This window comes from Polyodon spathula, chromosome 15 (genome assembly GCF_017654505.1).
Source record: "Polyodon spathula isolate WHYD16114869_AA chromosome 15, ASM1765450v1, whole genome shotgun sequence".
Taxonomy (NCBI): Eukaryota; Metazoa; Chordata; class Actinopteri; order Acipenseriformes; family Polyodontidae; genus Polyodon; species Polyodon spathula.
The window spans coordinates 17,889,132-17,908,389 of record NC_054548.1 but is presented as its reverse complement, the minus strand read 5'-3'; the positions used below and the strand labels follow the sequence as shown (position 1 = coordinate 17,908,389).

General features: G+C 34.8%; 1 protein-coding gene across 1 annotated transcript; it reads left to right on the top strand.

Moving 5' to 3' along the window:
• The first annotated feature begins 490 nt into the window (after positions 1-490).
• LOC121327524 (coiled-coil domain-containing protein 138-like) lies at positions 491-18,935 on the top strand. Its single transcript, XM_041271593.1, has 15 exons — positions 491-689; positions 2,039-2,099; positions 2,471-2,603; positions 2,831-2,955; positions 3,537-3,730; positions 4,206-4,364; positions 7,397-7,516; positions 8,124-8,201; positions 9,321-9,374; positions 9,655-9,816; positions 10,499-10,615; positions 10,981-11,173; positions 13,791-13,967; positions 17,516-17,654; positions 18,394-18,935. The coding sequence occupies exons 1-15, from the start codon at positions 609-611 to the stop codon at positions 18,563-18,565; spliced, it is 1,965 nt and encodes a 654-aa protein (XP_041127527.1). The 5' UTR covers positions 491-608; the 3' UTR covers positions 18,566-18,935.
• The last annotated feature ends 323 nt before the right edge of the window (positions 18,936-19,258 follow it).

The window sequence follows — 19,258 nt, the reverse complement described above, 5'->3', positions numbered from 1 at the left end:
TATTCACCCCCTGCCAGGCTATGAACACAAAATGAGAGCTCTCAGAAGATGAAGCATATCACTATAACCTACTTTCACTATATGCGCGTGTGAAAATGTCATATTGACATACATATAGAATCTGAACATGTAAATACTCCTGATAACTTGCTAAAGAATATCCTTTTCAAGTTACATCACTACAAGCGAGTCTTTTGGGAGCACAACTGTGATACACTCAGTAACCTGTGTTAAAGAATAGCCACATCAACTAAAATGGTACTGTACTGTAGATAAACGTACAAATGGCATTCACAGACAGTCAGCTTTCAATTACACACAAACAATAGTATGATTTCTTGTGCTAAAAAAAAAAATAATGAATGGACTGGCACTAGGACGAAAGCAGGACTATTATTCCACACGTGCGTATGTGTGTATATGACGTAACGGGTATACTGTTTCTGCTTCCGGCAAAAACAGCTCGAAATTTAAAAGGTTTCCGGGGAAACAGTGAAGCTTGATCCGTCATTTTTACAGTTAGACCAGGAAGCAGAGCTTGGATACACTGCTTTGTAGTGTGCTGTTTATCTTCTTGAAAGAGGAGAACATCATTTTCTGAAATAAAGATGAACGACAGAGACTACACCGCTCCTTTAGACGCCACGGTGGAAAGGTTAAAACTCAAGTATTTGCACAGAAGAACAACGGTAAAGTAATAACTTAATATTTGTCTTAATTTGACTTGCTATATGAGATGGGCAATTATAATAGTACCTTCTATCCTAGAAAGAGTGACTGGTTCACAGGCACAGATTACACCCGGGGTCTGTGAAACCAGTACGTGTTTTATTTACTACATCAAGCTTCAAATACATTATTAATACCTAATCAGGTGGTTTTATATTCTGCTGTTCTTAAAAAGTAAACATAATCTTTGCATCTTGGAAGTGTGTTTCCAAAAATACTTTATTTTGATTTACTCAAAAGCCGTTAACTAACGTCGTACTGCATCGCGCGGTATTGCCCTTTATTGACACGTAAAACCTATTTATATCGGAGAACATGTCCAATCTGTGGAATATAATTAGGGTTTGAACTTTTCGGTTTTTATTTTCCAAATCTCTACCTCCCTTGAAATGTTAATTAGTGGTTGTTAAGCTGTCTCTAATAAAGAGAAAACTACTAATTTAAAGGTTGTTTTAAGATTATTATTTTTTCTTTGCTACAGTAGTACAAACCAAAAATGTTTTAAATGACGGGCTTGCTGTCAGTGTACACTTCGTCGTGGGTATTTTATCTTGAAAAGAAAACATGTCAGGAAAACTGTTCAACGAGTCAAAGTAACAAAAGCACAACCATAAACTCGGCAAGACTAAATGCAATTAGGATCAGCGGTGAGCAATTCGCTTAATGTGTGACGTTTGTTTGAAATAAAAAGAAAGCTTCCCAATAACATTGGTTTGGACAGTATAGGTTTCAATAGAAAGCTTAATCATCCACGCATGTTTAGTATAAGCAAATATGGGATATTGTATGGCTCTTCACATTTTATAGACTTACATCTTTACTATTTATAGGATGTTCAGTCAAAGGAAAAGCTACATTTTCACAACTGCTCAGCTTCACAATAAAGTTGGTTGTGAATATGAAACGTCAGACCAACTTTACCACTGTGCTCAGTCAAATTAGGAAGGTAATAACAAGTGACATTGTTTTGTAATTGCGTTTAATTAGGAAACAGAATAGGCTCAAAATAAGTTTAAAGGGACATGTGATCAAAAATAAAACCGGAAAACTTCAAGCCCTAAATATAGTTAACATGTGATTTATTGACTTTTTTTTAATTGATTTTTCAAATCCAGAATTTAGTTGTCTCCAATTAGCTGTAATGATGTGAAATATAGTATCCTGCATCCATATTGGTGTAGTTTCACAACACTGATGAAGGTATATAGTTTTACAGAAGAGTTTCAGACACAGAGTTAGTTCTTCTGGTTTTGTATGCATCTTGTTACCAGTGTAAAGCAATCATTAACCATGAATTGTGAATTCTTAGGGCTCCACAGTAAATATGTCCCGGGGAAGTTTCAAAAGTGGGAACAATTCATTCATAGCAGGTAAGGTTATTTAAAGTATTGTTGCTATTATGTTTGTATTGCAAATGTTTTCTGATAAGCTGGTTGGACAGGCTTGGTTTACATAATATCTGTTATTTAGAAATGTATAGAATAATTTATTTGTGTGGTAAAAACAAACCAGCTGCATCTGTTCTGCTCAAGGAGACCAAATTCTGGGGAGGTGATTCCTGTGTTATACTACATTACAGTAGCCAAATGTGATAGAGTAAAGGGTTCCCAGGTTGGTGTCCTGCACATTCAAAGAAATTGCCTATAATTCCTACAATAAAAAAAAAAAGTCATTATGTGATATTGTATTATTTTTGCAGTAAGCCATTCTATACCAATTCTGTTTTCTGCTTTGTATATAGAATCGCCACCAGAAAAAAGGACACTAACATCAGCAGTGAAGTCTCCCACTTCTGGGCTTAGCTACAGTGAGCGGAAGCACTATAATAAAGCTATACGAGAGCTCTTCAACATAGTCAGACTCGGCTCGGATCGGTAAGAATCTTTGTGCTACTGTAACAGCCACCAGTACTCTCACAAGCCACTCATCCAGACATGTGGTGCCAAGTAAAGTTGTCAGTAAAATATAAACTGATTTCTACATTATAAAACTTGTAACAAAAAAAAGCAACCCAGGACAATTTGCAATTGCTTACGGTTGTTTCAAAAGAGGAGGGCCAGCAGTGTTTTGTTTTAAACTTATTTCTTATGTATTTCTTTAGTCTTGACAAGACCAACAATAGTATTCACAATTCACCTCCTGCAGTAAGTGATGATGAATTTAGTGAAGAAGAGACTGACAGTGGCGCAGTTCCAGATACCCACACCCAGATATATACTGAAACAGGTTTGCTGTCATTTCAATCATTAACCCATTAATTACCACGCATTATGGCCTGTTGCTGTTGTTTTTTTTTTTGTTTGTTTTTTTGTTTGTAAGATTGTACTCCCATCCTCAACAGTCCAAACCAAAAGTAGTTTCTGTAACACCTATACCATTTTTTTGCAGTGTACACTTTTGTTGGTACTTGCTTGTCAATTTTAGGTGTTCCCTTTTGCATTGATGATGTAGCTACACATGCCACAGACTTGTGCTTGTAACTTGAAATGCTGTGTGAGCACGCCTGTGTGGCCAAGATATTTAAATTGTGGGAAGCAAGTTTCATGTTGGAGAAAGGCAGCTAAACTGTTGAATAATGTAAACCTTTTGTGTACATCCTGAAATTATATATATATATATATATATATATATATATATATATATATATATATATATATATATATATATATATATATAATCTATCATTCATTTTAGTTATTATACAGGTCAGAATATATTACCACACATTTATATGTCTCAATTTATATATGTGTGTGTTTGTTCTTAATCCCAGGCTTTTTGCACTTAGTATTTTTTATATCTTTCAGATGTGACTTTGCCTTCCAACCTGACTAGAACTTCAGGATCTTTTTTAACAGACCCATGCACTGAGGTGGTTAATGTGTCATCCAGACGAGGTGGAAGCAGGTCACAGCCCAGAGTGTCAGAAGAGCAGGGCTTTCTTCCAGCTGAGATCAGTCAGGTCTATGAGGAGATGGCTGTTATACACGAGAAGTTACAGGTACAATTTGCTGAGCAAATATTCCTGTTCCTTTCCAGTACAGTAAAAGGATGACCCTTGTTGATCTTGTATAAAGTATTGTGGTGGTCATTTAAGGCAGTATTACTGTCTTAGAAAAAGATACAGGTGCCCATGGGTAAGCAAGGAAACTACTTTCACTTCTGGGCTCACTGACGCTTGCCTTTCTGATCTCCAGTTGTAGTTAACATGAGAGATCCACCATAATATTTAATTTATCATTAAATTAAGTCTTTGAAGGATTCTTAACAAGACTGTAAGATGTATTTGCAAATCTGTATAGCAACATTTCTTCTTTAGTAACAAAAAAAAAACAGCTTAGTAAATCGGATCCTTTATTAGTCAGTCGAGCATTTAACACATTTGTGAAATTGGTAAAGTAGGAGATTAAGGATTAGAAACTTTCTTTGTGTTAATTATCTTTAAAATGTTGATTGCGTGACCCCTGCTGTCATAGGTTAAAAGTGCTGCTCAGCAACAGTTTGCACTGCAGCTCCATGAACGTGAACAGAGGTTGTTGCAGAGAGAAGCCCTGCTCCTCAAGCAACATAATGCCTTGAGTAAAATCAGAGGAGTAGAGGAAGAAGTTTGCACCAAAATCCAGATGATAAAAGAAGTGAGTCATTCATGTTCTATGTCAGAGCTTTAGCTTTAGAGCCAGTTCTGTTGAGTGGGATTGGCGGTGTGTGTTAAAACAAAGAGCAGCACAACATACTGCAAAAAAAAATTAATTAAATAAATAATAATCATTTTGGCAACAACTTTGACTTTTCAAAAAACTAGTATAGTAATGATGTTGATGAAGTGGGTCATTTCAATTTGCATAGGGCAACGGCATGTTTTAATTTGCTGATACGCTAGCATTATGTTTAGCATTGAATCATATTTAATAGTTCTTAACTTAATATGCTGAAGTATTATGTGTAGGGTAGATGTATTGATGTTGTATGTTCTGACAGGTTATTTTATATACTGTAATGTGGTGTCCCTCGGATTTTCAGTTCTGAGTAATTCTATATTCTGGGGTTTACCAAACGCATAAGCCCAAGCAACAGGTACATTTACAACATAATATGTTCTTTACAATATTTATTATGGTTCCAAATATCTTTGTTTTGACTCATAAAAATAAAATAAATCATGTCTCCACTTTGGAGAATTAACAAAACTTTTAATTGGCTTTTGCTTTGCTAGTTTACCACATTCTAACTGAGGGCAACTAAACATGTAATTCAACATGTTTTACACAGGTTAAAACAATGTATGATTTTAGATCCAGTTTGTCTTATTTCGCTTTGGGCTAGTGACACAGCTTTCCCTCAGTTCACACAAAGACCAAGACCGAAATGTGGAATGTGGAGTATGCAGTACAGCTGGGCTGCTTCTACAATAACTGTCCTTGATTGCATTCTGCATGTCTAAATATATTCATATTATTTAAAACTGCTGTGTTGCATATACTGATCGACCTGCAGACTAGTGGTCAGGCCTCAGGTACTACATTACTGTACCGTTAATGCAGTTTTTTCATTGTCTCCGAGGGAATAGTGCCCTATTGTTACCTAAGCTAATACAATACATGTTGTATTTTAATCTTGACAAAAGGCTCTGCTGCTCTCGTTTTGTGAGGTGCTGGTTTGTGTAAAAAAAGGAAAATCAGATCTGGATTTCAACTCTTGCCATAATACTGCTACACTGGGTACTACAGGTGCTTGTTCTCTGCTTACTTTAAATACGGCCATGGCCAAAAATGCTATACAAATGACACAAAAATGTGTATCGCAATATTATAATATAACTAGTGTATAGCAGCAACCCTACCACCTCACAAAGCGCAGAAATGCAAGTGGCAGACTATGAAAGCTTGATTGTCATGTGCTCAGTTGCATATCGGATAGTCACCTATGTAATCTTGTGCCTGAAGGTGAAAATGACAGCAAGGGGGTACCTGGCCAGCACACTTTACCAAACAACTGCATTCAAGAGAAATGCACAAATGTTTGACACGTGTATTGAATTTCCTTTTGTGCTGTATTGTTGCCAGATTGTTATTTCATTGAAAGACCTCTTGCATGTTTTAACTTGTCTAAGTCAATGATGGTCTTTATTTTCACAAATGACAGAACAATGGAGAGTAGTGATTTTTTTTTTTTGATTTTTATTTTTTTTGTACAGGGATGCAGAATAATCACAGACAGCTCCTAGGTGTTTATTGCTGCCATTCATCAGTGAAGCTGCATGATGTCATTTCTTTAGAGAACCTGCAGCTTTAAGTTAATGACATTAAAAATAAATTAAATTAGAAACCACTAATGTGTGTGGTCGTTAAAAATATTGTACAAACTTGTGGCTCATATGATCAGGAGGCTACTTGTTTGAGTCCTGGTCATGATGAATTGAAAGTCTTGACTGGGTGCCCACAGCAAGTGCTACATGGGCTTCTGCACTGCTGTTCACCTCACATGCTTCAATGACTCCTTATAGGCAGAAGGCCCACAAGTTTAAATTTGCATAGCAGTTTGAACTATTCTAGCCTTAATTAAGTTACCTGTACAAAAGGTGATTTGTTGTCCGATTTTATAAACTCATTCATTAAGTTTTTATTTATATGTGTTTTAGCTTGTACAATGAAAATGGATCTTTAGCTTTAATAAAAACTGTACTAGACATCTGGAATCTTATAAAGAATTACAGACTGATCTTGCCTGCCATCTAACAAGACACTTTTAAGTAGACTATTGAGTGCTTTGTACATTCCGTGCAGTATTCTGCAGCAGATTCAGTTATCAACTTAAATTAAATTACCAGGATCATGTAGATTCATTTTTTGTTAATTATTGAATCCTATAACACCATCTTGATTGCTTTAATCCTGCTAGCAGGAGATCACTGCACTGGCTCATAATGCTCTATATGTCTGGTAACAGCTACTTAAAATGATTCCAACTCAGTTATCCCTTGAATTTGGCCTTTTGTCATTACCTCATTCCTACATGGTCTTGAAGCAGTTTAAACACCCACCAGCTAGTATAACTTTCAGTATTTAGACTTAGGCAAGTACTATCTTTTTATTTAATTCATTTATTTATTTTTTGAGCATGAGAAGGATTTCTGCTTTCCCCAGGCATTCTTGAAAATTGAATTTGTAGGATCAATTCTATTCTGTTATGAAGGTCACTAATATATATATTATCTGATATATATATATATATATATAATATCTATATATATAATCATATAGAAAGGTTTCCAAGAAGTTTCTCTAACAAATTATAGGAAAAATCTTTGTAGAAAAACTTTTGCTTTTGCTGATGTGGGGAAAAAAAAAAGTTACAAGAATACATCTTTCTTAAAATTCTTTGCTTTTGAGAAATTGATAGAAATTATGTATTTCCTTTGGGGAGTATGTTATCCATTACATTGCCTGTGTTGTCCAGTGGGACTTCTAAGTGAAAAGTCTAATCTTGAAATTCATTTATCATTGATTTCACTGATGGAAGGGAGGGAGGGAGAGGGGTGGAGGGGCTTGTCTAAAAGTACTTGTAGTAGAACCTGAAAGTTACAGCCTAAATAAAGCTTACAATACACTTGGACAAAGTAGCAGTATAATCATGTCTTTGTATTTAATGCTACAGTTTGTATTTGCAGCAACATGACCAAGAAGTAAAACAACTGAGTGAGACTCTGAAAGAGAAAGTGAAAGAAAACAAGAGGCTTAAATCCTCCTTTGACACCATAAAGGAAGTGAACGATTCTATGAAGAAGCAGGCAAGATTTTTTTGTTTATACAGTCAAGTTTTGGAGGGACCATTCTGAATGTAATATGTTTTTTATATTTAGAAAATGTACAAAGGTGTTAAATTACCGTTCTAATCAGGGTTGGACATGAAACTCTTTAGAAACATTTGTATTGTATACAATATTTCAGTCATTAGCAAGGCATAATGTTGTGTAATCTACATGAATAGCATAAGGAGTTTATATATAGTTAACAGTATTCATGAAAATACTAATACTATTAGAATCCAGTAGATGGAGCCATTTCATTGTTTAAGTACAAGTATTCAAACCATATTTTCTGTACAGTAAGTAGTGGGATTCAGAAAAATATAGCGTTACACATCCTCGAGTGTTGCTACAACTGTTTAATAACATACCTGTAAATTTTCTTTTCACTGTTACCATCCTGACAGCTTTTTACACTGCACTGTTTAAAGTATGTTTCAAAGCTCCTTTCAAAATGGCCACTCTGGTGCACTGACTGTAAGGATTATTCTTGCAACCCCGCTACTTACTCTTTTAGTGTTGGCTCACCCTTTCATGCATAATTGTTCATTTTAATGTACACAGCTAACAAGTAATTCTTTGTTTGCAGTTAAATGCTGTAAGTGAACAGAACAAAACACTGGAAACCCAGGCAAAAAAAGTTCAAGCTCGTCTAGATAACCTACAGGACAGGTAAGAAAATGCAGTCCTTTCACATTAGTCACACATTTCTTATAAAGTTAAATGGATCTATGACAGAAACAAAAAAATCCATATCAAAATGTAGTGGATATTTTTTAACATAATAAACGTGCTGCTTGTGTGATTTAAGAGGGTACAAACTGAGAAGCCACCTTGGCCACATATTCCACTTGTATACATTTCTAGTTGTAGTGTTTTTTTGTTTTTTTTATACATCACAGTGCATGCTTGTTAGTAATTCTTTTAGATGTCCTCGATATGAGCTCTGGCCAAAGCAGCTATATTGAGTCCAGCTGTGAATTTCTTTCACAGAGATGTAACTTAAGGAATTTGATCAAATAAGCTCTCGAGTGTAGTGAATCGATTTGATCCAGCTCAGATCTGAGATTTACACCAGGCCCAGTCTGCACTGTCAAGAGAACATCCAGCACTTCTGTTTTTCTGTTAATGTCATGATTTATCAGATTTCTAACACTTACCAATCTTAATACATTACAGTGCTGTTAAACATACTATACTGTGTATTCTCATTATTTCACTGTTTTTGCACATCTTCTTCTACCTTTTCCTATTTTAACAACTGTAGGAACACTGGTCCCAATCTGAACTATTTCAACCCTACATAATTTTGCAGAAACTGTTCTTGGATAACTCATTTAATACTTTGTGTCTTATTCTATATAAAAAATAAATAAAATGGGCAGAGATATACAGTATTAGATTAATCATTTTTTACTACTAGAACGTTGTCTGCAGTTTTGATTGGCGTTTTCTTTCCTAGGTCTGTGTACAGTGTTGAAACAATTTCACAGGATGATTCCTATTTTGTATGATTAATTAGGTATTTCTTCAGCAGTCTAGCAGATTACCAGGTAACCCCTAATGTGACTTGACACTTGATTATGCTTAATTCAGTTTTCATGTATGAAGGTGTTTCATGTGTTGTGGTAATTGAAATACCATGGACTGAGGCTAAAGCACACATCTATTGTAAAACAGCAAACCCCAAAATCAGATACTGCTAAATTGGACCATATTAAGCATTAGATCTTGTATTGTCATTTGCAGATACATTGAGTTGGGTCTGTATTTGCCTCCTTTACAGAGAAAGTATGAGTTCTCAGTGGTACAAAAGAGCCGTGGAAACATTCAACCAGCAGTGCATTCTTTCATTTTCAGAACTTTGTCCTTTCGAGGTTCTGAACGGATTTAGGAGAGGTTCCATTCAAATTAAAAAATAAATGGGTGGGGGTGTGAGGGGGGGGGGGGGGGGGTTGCTTTCTTGCACAAATGGGGTGTGTTATGATTTTTTTTTTTTAAATTTATGAATGCTCAAGCCTCCTCAGAATTTGTTCCACTTCAGCTTGAATGACCCTACAATAGGGCCTGTAAAAGTAGTTCTAAGCAACACTAACAAATAAGCTTTGTGTAAACTGCAGGTTCCCACTAACATCAGTGTGTATGACCTGCTGGCTATCCTCATGGACTGGATATCGGATAGTCACCTATGTAATCTTGTGCCTGAAGGTGAAAATGACAGCAAGGGGGTGCCTGGCCAGCACACTTTACCAAACAACTGCATTCAAGAGAAATGCACAAAGGTTTGACACATGTGTATTGAATTTCCTTTTGTGCTGTATTGTTGCCAGATTGTTATTTCATTGAAAGACCTCTTGCATGTTTTAACTTGTCTAAGTCAATGATGGTCTTTATTTTCACAAATGACAGAACAATGGAGAGTAGTGATTTTTTTTTTTTTGATATTTTTTTTTTTTGTACAGGGATGCAGAATAATCACAGACAGCTCCTAGGTGTTTATTGCTGCCATTCATCAGTGAAGCTGCATGATGTCATTTCTTTAGAGAACGTGCAGCTTTAAGTTAATGACATTAAAAATAAATTAAATTAGAAACCACTAATGTGTGTGGTCGTTAAAAATATTGTACAAACTTGTGGCTCATATGATCAGGAGGCTACTTGTTTGAGTCCTGGTCATGATGAATTGAAAGTCTTGACTGGGTGCCCACAGCAAGTGCTACATGGGCTTCTGCACTGCTGTTCACCTCATCATGCTTCAATGACTCCTTATAGGCAGAAGGCCCACAAGTTTAAATTTGCATAGCAGTTTGAACCATTCTAGCCTTAATTAAGTTACCTGTACAAAAGGTGATTAGTGTGTCTGATTTAAGCTCCCACTAAAATTTAAAATGCCTCAGACCTTGAATTATTTGTTGTCCGATTTTATAAAAGCATTCATTAAGTTTTTATTTATATGTGTTTTAGCTGTTGCCTTTGCTGACAGAGCAACTTCATCTGATGCCAGCTATAAACTCCAAGCTTCACATACTGCTGGTAAAATTCATCTATTGGACTTTAAGGCAGTTAGAAATTGGAACACAGGTAATTCTCTCAAATGCACTTCATGTCAGTAGATCAGACGTAAAAATAAAATGTATTATATTTATATTGACTGAGGCAAACAGAATTTTAATTGTTCAGGTACCACATTGCAGAGTTGTGATCTAATTTACATGTTGTACTGTGTGTGTGCTTAATTTTCTCTACTGCTTTGCAATTTCTTATACAGAATGACAACAAAAAAAATATTTTTGTGGGAGATGTGGAAACAGTACCGAGGAAGAAACCTCCTCATTAAAAATATTAGGATCCATCCATTCCCTAGTTAAAGTACATTTGAGAACGGGGTCTCCAACCCTGTGATACCTATAGAGACATGCATCATTCTTTTTTTATTTTTTATTTAGCAAACTTCTCTGACTTCAACTATGAGAAGACTGGGTAAAGAAATCTACAGAGGAGCTATAATTCAAGGAGAACCAGAAAGTTCTGAAGAACAAGCTAACGTCGCAAAACAAAAGTCAGCAATCTTCTTCAAGAGTCCTAACCTACATATAAGATTTGTGTCAACGCTAATCGTTCTTAAAACAATTTCACAAGGTAAGGCTTTTTGAATAATTGTATAAAGCAAAGGGAAACGGGTGAACTGTTTCACTGTAAGATACAATGGGCTTCAGTGTGTGAAGTGTGATAGGATAAAACGCTTGTTACCAATGGACTATTTTATTACATGAAACTTAAATGAGATTGAGGAAGCATATAAACTTTTCATTTCATAATTTACTTGGGCATATCTACTCAACTGATTGAGATGTTACTGATTAAATGAGGGGAAAAAATGAAACATTGTAATTTCTGTGCCACTTTAAAACCCTCAAAGTAATTTCCTAACATGGTAATTAGATTAATTGCATGTGTCTTGCATTGCTAATATGTTAACTATCTATGGAGATAGTATGTTCCTGTCATGGCTGTGTCAGCATTTGTATTAATAAATAATAATAAACATTTAAAACAGAACATCGTTGGGCCAATGTGTAAACTATACATATTTTTAAATGTAGACAAAAACTAAATTCAGAATATAATTTCAAAAGACTAAATCCCCCTACACGTCCTAAAATTTTGTAAGCGATTACTCGCTCGCAGCCTTTAGGGCACCGACATATTATAATATTGTTATTACTGCGGATGGTACAGCATAGCCAGGGACAGTATACAGCAATCAACAACGATTGATTAGGCCTGCTAAATGTTGTAGCCATCAGGATTGCCTCAAATCAAACCACGATCCAAAATATAAAACTTTTCAGTTTGCTTATTTAACTTGCTGGATTCCACACTGAGCAATACGGAGAAATCCTGTTGGTCAGTTTAGGCATCATTTACTGTTTGATTGATGTGATCAATCCACCATTCACACGTTGAGACTAAACCCTCCCGCACATATCCTAAAATGTCGGAAAGTGATTGGTCAATCAGTGTGCCCAAGCACTAAGTTATTACCACATACTGTATGCCACGGTACAACAGACAGCATGCAGCAATTAATAGCGATCGATCAGTTCTGAAAATAACTATTGAAAGTAAGATTAAGTTTGCTAAAAATAGGTACTTAGGTCCCCTAAATGTTGTATCCATCGAAAGCTGCATCAATGAAAGCATTGTAAAAAAAAAATATATAATGCTGACCTGTTTGTTTGCTTGTTTGACTTCCGTATCCACGGAATGATAACACAGATAAATTGTATACAGGACAGTTTACAGGTCAATCATGCACTTTTTAAATGACGTGACCGATACACCATGCACATATTTTGAGAGCTTAAACCTTTCTACACACTCGATAAAAAAAATTGAAATGATCGGATGCTCACTATACATACATACTGACTAGTAACAGAACTTGTGTTTTAGCTGGGCTAATGTTAAAAATAATAAAAACAGTAAGGATTTTTTTTTTGCTTGTTTGTTTTAGTTTTTTGAACTGAGCTGAGGATCTAAATTTAAAAAATAGTAGAACTTTTTTTTTTTTTAAATCAGGTTTATGGAAACTTCTCTAGACCAATTAGGGTCCAGAATGCTGTCACAAACGGTCTGAACCGTCCTTTTTATGAACTCTCCAAAATCTATGATATGCATTTAGTTTAGAAACGAATCTGTCTAGTTGAATGAAAGCTCTTCTATTTCAAGCAAAGGTTCCACTGTTAAAACTGATATTTCCAATCATATTAGTAACACAGGGTCTGGACACTTTGTCATGTCTATCCCCTCAGTACTGAAGTGTTCCCCCTTTTGTATAAAATACTATTGCTGACAAAGCATGAGATTCCAATTTTTTGTATTGATGTTCAGTTTATCTACCAGTGCAGTGCAAAATTGAGCCATGGGTTACAAACATCTTCTATTAGCTTTAAAATAATGTTTTTGGTCCTTCCTCTTTTGGTGGAGTGTACCATCATGATTGCATGACTGGTAATCCCTGTATTTTTTGTTTTAAAGAATCTTAAGTTGTATTTCTGTCAGAGAAAATACATTTTAAACATCAAAAATGTGGATTAAAATTATTGTTTTTAAAGCTGTAGACATTAACCCTATACAAAAGTTGACTATGCCAATAATATTAAAGGCTTAGAAATAAAAATGTTTATTGAACTGTGTATCCCCTTTTGAGAGCTGCTTTAAAGTTAGCTCATTTCTTGTAGTTTTGGGTGGTCTTCACCTGACTGGCTACAGTGGTACGTTGCCAGCCTTCATCAAAACACCAAGCATATTTGCGCTATAAATAAGTCCTTTAATCAACAGTCAAGGAATTGACCTTCAGTTATTGTTTATTCTCAGGTCACCGCATATTAGTTGTGTAAAAGACATCCTTGAGTCAGAGGGTATCTTTGTTGCTGGCTGGTGGTGAGGGTGACCTGATGTCCATAAAGACTTTTTTTCAATACATTTATTTATTTATTTTATTTTATTTTTTCACTGCACTAATGACCTCTTTTGTCTATTTGGACAAGAAACCGTAGTTCCAACTCACATATCCTTGCTGGTGTGTGGAAAGTGTGGACAGAGGATGCTATTATATATATATATTTTTTAAAACTGTTTATGTATGCACAACTTTATATGTTCATGTATTAATGCCTTAATACAAATACAGAAATCAGTCTTTGCGGTCTGTGTGTTTCCTTCTCTAATCCTGCTCCTTGTTGTCTTCCAGCGGACTACTTGGCTCAAGCTTTTTACACTTTACACAAGGACTTAAAGAGTGATGAAGGAAAAGCTTTGTTCCTGGAGTACCAGGCTTTACCTGTAGTTCTGAACCACCTCAGGACATCCAGTAAAGGTCTTCTTTCTGCAGCTTTGGACATACTGCTGCAGATGAGCATGGAGACAAGTAAGTAATAAAGAATAAGAGGTGGGAAATATATACTATCATGTATATATAGATATATAAAATAGTTGGGAAGTTGCCTCTTTTTTATTAAAGAAAAAAAAAATTGTGAAACATTTATAATTTTATTTCATAGATAAATATACAGGGCGATTTAGAAAGTAAATTTACTACATCAACGCATGGTGGTGGTGGTAGTGTGGTGCGGGACTGACAGTGATGTGAACCAATCACAGGACAGACAGAGACTACTGAACAGTGGTGTAAGGATGACAGGGCAATTGTTCAATCTATTCCTCCTATGATGATGTTTTAACCAATCACAGGGATTTTCAATCACCTATTTATTTATATTTAAACACACACCACCCACTCGATATATCGCAGGTGTCGGGGTCCAATATAAATCCACTATATATCGAAGTCCGCAATATAGCGAGGGACCAATATAAAACCAAATAGGCTAACAGCAAATACTGTACAACTGCTCCCTCGTTTTATTGGGGGTGTCATGGGCCAAGAATAAATCCTCTACGCAGCCTGCTTTTTCTCATGTTTCGTATAAAAAGGCAGCATACCGTTTTAATAAAAACCGTTTCAGCAAGTAGATATTTAATTTGCTTTGTTATTGTGCAATGCATATGTATATGATAACAGTATGATATTATTTTTTATATTTTTGTTTGTGGTGTGCAGTACAAAATAAAACAAACAGTAAGTGAAATTGCCTGTGTATATTGCAGCTAAGGTATGTGCAGTTAGACTGTGAAAATGGGGAGCCAACTCCAGGACCGTGATATATCAGAATCCACAGTATAGCGAGGGGTGGGTTTAAGAAAGTTGTTATTAGCATAACAACTTTCTTTAAACCCTTTGTCATTTTACTTTAGATTCACATTTAACTGGTGAAGCTCATTTGTTCTGCCACTACATTAAAAAATTAATGAGAAAGAAACAGATAAATATGACATGTAAGCATCTGCATGTTTTTAGGGATGATTAGTTTTGACCTGCTTATTATTTTGTTTTCAAAACAGCCTTTCACATATCCCTGTCAAGGACCTCCCAGTTCCCTATTGCACTGAGAGTGTGCCTGTTGTGTGCTGTATATTTCAAAATAAACTCGAAGTTACTTTTGAATAAACAGGGCTTGATTTATTATGTGGTCATAGTGTTGATCTGTTTTATGTTTTCTAAAAAATCTTCTTAGTTTAAAATCGAAGGGAAACGTCAGATGCACACAAGTAGACCACACACACATTTTTTTTTTTTTTTTTTTATAAGTATCGATTGCTTCACTTTGAACTCCACTTGGATACAGTGACCAGCAAAAAAACAAAAAACAAAAACGTATTCCTTTGAATTGAAAACACCATTTAACTATTTGTTGCTTCTCAAAAATAGCATGTGTCTTAAATTAGAATACAGTATAGTGATGCATGTAAAATAACAAGAAAACAAAAAAGAAAGCGGGAGAGCTGTATTTAAGTGGTAAAAGTCAGAGCTTTGCATCTTCTACAGTAGCCGGGACCCTTGTTTCCGGTTTTAAGTGATATGTTTGGTTAACCGGTTAGTTTGTGTGTTAGTAACTTTGAGGTTCTGCTGCATTGAATAATTTACCTGAGCATTTTTTTTTGGATCACTGTAACATCAAATAAGTGATTACTGATATTCAGTTTTCTAAAATCTCCTAATATTTTCAACAACCTTTTACCATACAAGTTTTAGAGAGACTGCAGTGCTTTAGTTCCAAGGCCATGTGAAGGTGAGAGATAGTGTTAATTAGAAAAGCGCTAGTTTTGCTAATAAGTGTTGCTTATAGGTGTGTGTGTGTGTGTGTGTGTATATATATATATATATATATATATATATATATATATATATATATATATATATATATATATATATATATATATACACGCACACACTAATGAATAATTCCTTTTATAAAATTAAGTTAAAACCAAACATGCTCTGTTAAAACACTTCTCTGCAAGTGTGGACAATTCTGTTCTCATTTCTGCAACAACTTAAATATACTAATTAACTAAGGATGCATGTAGGCAACAATATGTTGAGAGTGAAAACTGAGACATTCAAGAAACAGCCGGTGAGCCAAACATTGATTGCCTTTTGAAAAGGAAATCTGGTTTAGACCCAATTGGTTTGTTTCCTGCCTTTTGAAATCATCATTTCTTTGTAGGTCTTTTGAAATATATTTACTGTAATGTTCAAATGCATATTCACTTTTACAGTTGGTTTGTAACATCCTTTACATCTACATGCAATATGTACCAGACACTTCAGTTTTCAATACACGTAAACATCCCTTTGTTAAGCATCTCCATAATTGTTTTATTGTGAAAGCGGCACTGCTGACATTTCACCAACTGGTTATATCTCATAATCTATTTCAGATGGAAACTCCTAATAGTGCCCATCCTGCTGTTGAGGTCATGTGACATTTTTGGTTTACTTTATGCCCAATACAGATCACCCACTTTGAAACTGTGTCTTCCTATTTGGTACATAGCAGTATTCCGCGATTCTCTCAACCACCTTGTATTATTGGTGTTGTCCTGTAAATGTAGCCACATATGTTTTAACCACACCTACTCCAATATACTTCATCCACATTTCAACTGCTACTCATTTGTTTACATTTACAAGAACACTCAATTTCTAGTTTGTTTTTAATTTATTTACATATGGTATAAAAATAGGATGATTATGAAGTTTGTTCTGAAGATAATCAAAGTTGTATGTGGTTTGATTTTCTATTGAACATTTAAAGTGTGGTTTGTTTCATATACAAACATATTTGAAACCAAAACGACTTGATTTGAATAAGAAAATATAAAAAAAAAAAAAAAACTCAACTGAACTGTATCTGTTAAAATGAACAAGAACTTGTCATACTAATTGTACAGAAATATTAATGCATTGTTGCAGCAATGTTGCTGAGTGTGCTGAACTTGGCAATCCTCCCTCTTTGGAAGTTTATTTATGTTCTTATAAGCCCATAAACCCCTGCCAGATTTAAAGGACGCCACAGTGTAAACGGCTGCATGACATCACTTGGAGTGAACCGAGTGCAATCCTGCTACGTGAAACTAAACACACAATTAAGAAAAAGGAAGCCAAAATAACTTCACTTCCAAAGAGGGGTTAGTTTACCATCTGGGATATTTAAAAAGCAAATTAACTAATTCTCGACCCTCCTATATTGTTTCTAAATTACGTTATTGTGAAAGGCAGTAAGAATCCCAAGTCTTCATAATATTTTATGTATATATTATCTCTTCAAACCCAGCACCTGTTCCTCTTCATTGCACGAATGTCACAGTGTTGCTTTTAAAGTGAAGGATTTTTTGAACTGTTAATATTGATTTGTAAGGATGCATGTGTGACTACAAAGTTCAAGGCTACGGAATAAAGCATATTTAAAGATGCACTGTTTTGCTGAAGACTGAAGTAAATATATGTTTTTGTCAAATTGAAATGGAGGGAAAAAAATAATATATTCTTCCCAATGCTTTGGTGTCATTTAGGGTTGCTGAATCCATTTTTGGAAGCCTGCAGTAATGAGGAATTTTTCCGAACATTCTCATTACTGCTCCGAAACCCTAAACTGGAAGTCCTGCTGCTAGAAAAGATCAGCATTATCCTGCAGAAACTCACCAAAATAAAGTAAGGCTGCTTTTTTTGAACAGTTTTTCAACACGATTGTTTTGACCTTGCAAATGCACCCATTGTGTTTTAAAGCACTCTGTGAAGACTCAATTTGGATACCAAGCAAACTAGTTTTATATTTGTATTTGTGGCACTTTGAAAACTGAGTTAGCTTTTCAAAACAGTGTTTTATATAATACAGAACTGTTTAAATAGTACTAAACCAGTTTTATTTATTTATTCTGTTTCTTTAAATTATAAATTAACTGCATTTATGTACAGTATGTGGAGATGTGTTTTTTTTTCCCCTGTGAGAATAGGGATTATATACCTATTTTTAGCTACTAATATCCAAGACTGGAACTCTTGTCCCAAAGGTATATTAAGTTCGTATTCGATTCCCAAAAGTTTGTTTGCCTTAAGTATTGTTCCACAGTGCCTGTAAACCAGTATTGTATTGAGGAATTCCATCATATAAATGATATTGGGATTGCTTGCAAAATAAATAAAAAATCCTGCTTTTAATAGGATAAAGCCAGCGTATATCAGTTCATAATTTATGTGAAACAAAAGCTGTTTTGAGTTATATGCTTGTTCTCAGAAGCACTCATATTACTTTAGCAGGGCTAAACTATAATTTTATTATTTATTGGTCCAGATAGTGTAATCACTTGTTGGCACTGACATCTCATTGTTTAATTTTAAATAGTTAGTGAATTTTACTGAAATGCAAGCCTTTATTTCCTTGTGCTTGCAGGAAGAACAAGAAGCTGTTTGAACTCTTTACGATGCACCTCATGATCCAGGAGATGCACAGGACTGCCGACCCTGACCACACCTTTTTGTCTATTAATTTAACCTCAATTCTCTTCAATTTGGGGATGATCAAGCAGAACCCTCTGTGTTCCAGTCTAGGAGCAAGCCTTTAGCCACTATGTTTTGTACATTTTAAACCAAGACCTTTTTTCTGCAAGAAAAAACATTATCATTCCCGTGGTGTGTGTTTGTCATGAAGTCAGCAATTTTATATTTACAAGGATTGAGATCTAGTTAATTTTATTTTGGGGAGATTTTTGTGTTTACTTTTTGATCTAGTATCTGGAGTAAACAAATTCTGTTTAACCAACAAAAATACTAAGTGGTAAACTGCAGTATTAAGTTTATCAACAGGTCTGTTTTATGGGGTCAACCTTGTTTGACATGGTGAAATGCAAACTAAATAATACACGCTATTTAATCTCAATGATAATCAACTGTTTAGCAAAGGATTGTTTTTTCCAGTCCAATCCATATTCCTGGAAGCTGTTTTGTATAATTGTAGAATCATTTCTTAAAAAAAATAAAAATTTCAAACAAAAGATTTCTATTTGTTGTGTTTACAGCTGATTTTATCAATTTGTTTCTGTTTTAAATGTTTTTAAACTTATTAAATTAATAACACCCCAACACCTTTTAAAATGAACTTCTGTAAGTTGATCTCAGGTGTATTGTGATAATGGTTGTTCAGTGGCTCTTCGTTTCTGATAAATTGCCAGAGTAAATGTCAAAGAGTGAAAAAATACTTAAACAATCTCTTATTAAGATGACAAAGAGTTTCTTTTAAATCTGAAAACACATCTTCA

Excerpts from the sequence above, each read along its gene's own strand:
- LOC121327524 (XM_041271593.1), top strand. The coding sequence starts at position 609 with ATGAACGACAGAGACTACACCGCTCCTTTAGACGCCACGGTGGAAAGG. Across the intron at positions 3,731-4,205 it reads TTATACACGAGAAGTTACAG|GTTAAAAGTGCTGCTCAGCA; the intron begins GTACAATTTGCT and ends CTGCTGTCATAG. Across the intron at positions 8,202-9,320 it reads CTCGTCTAGATAACCTACAG|AGAAAGTATGAGTTCTCAGT; the intron begins GACAGGTAAGAA and ends CCTCCTTTACAG.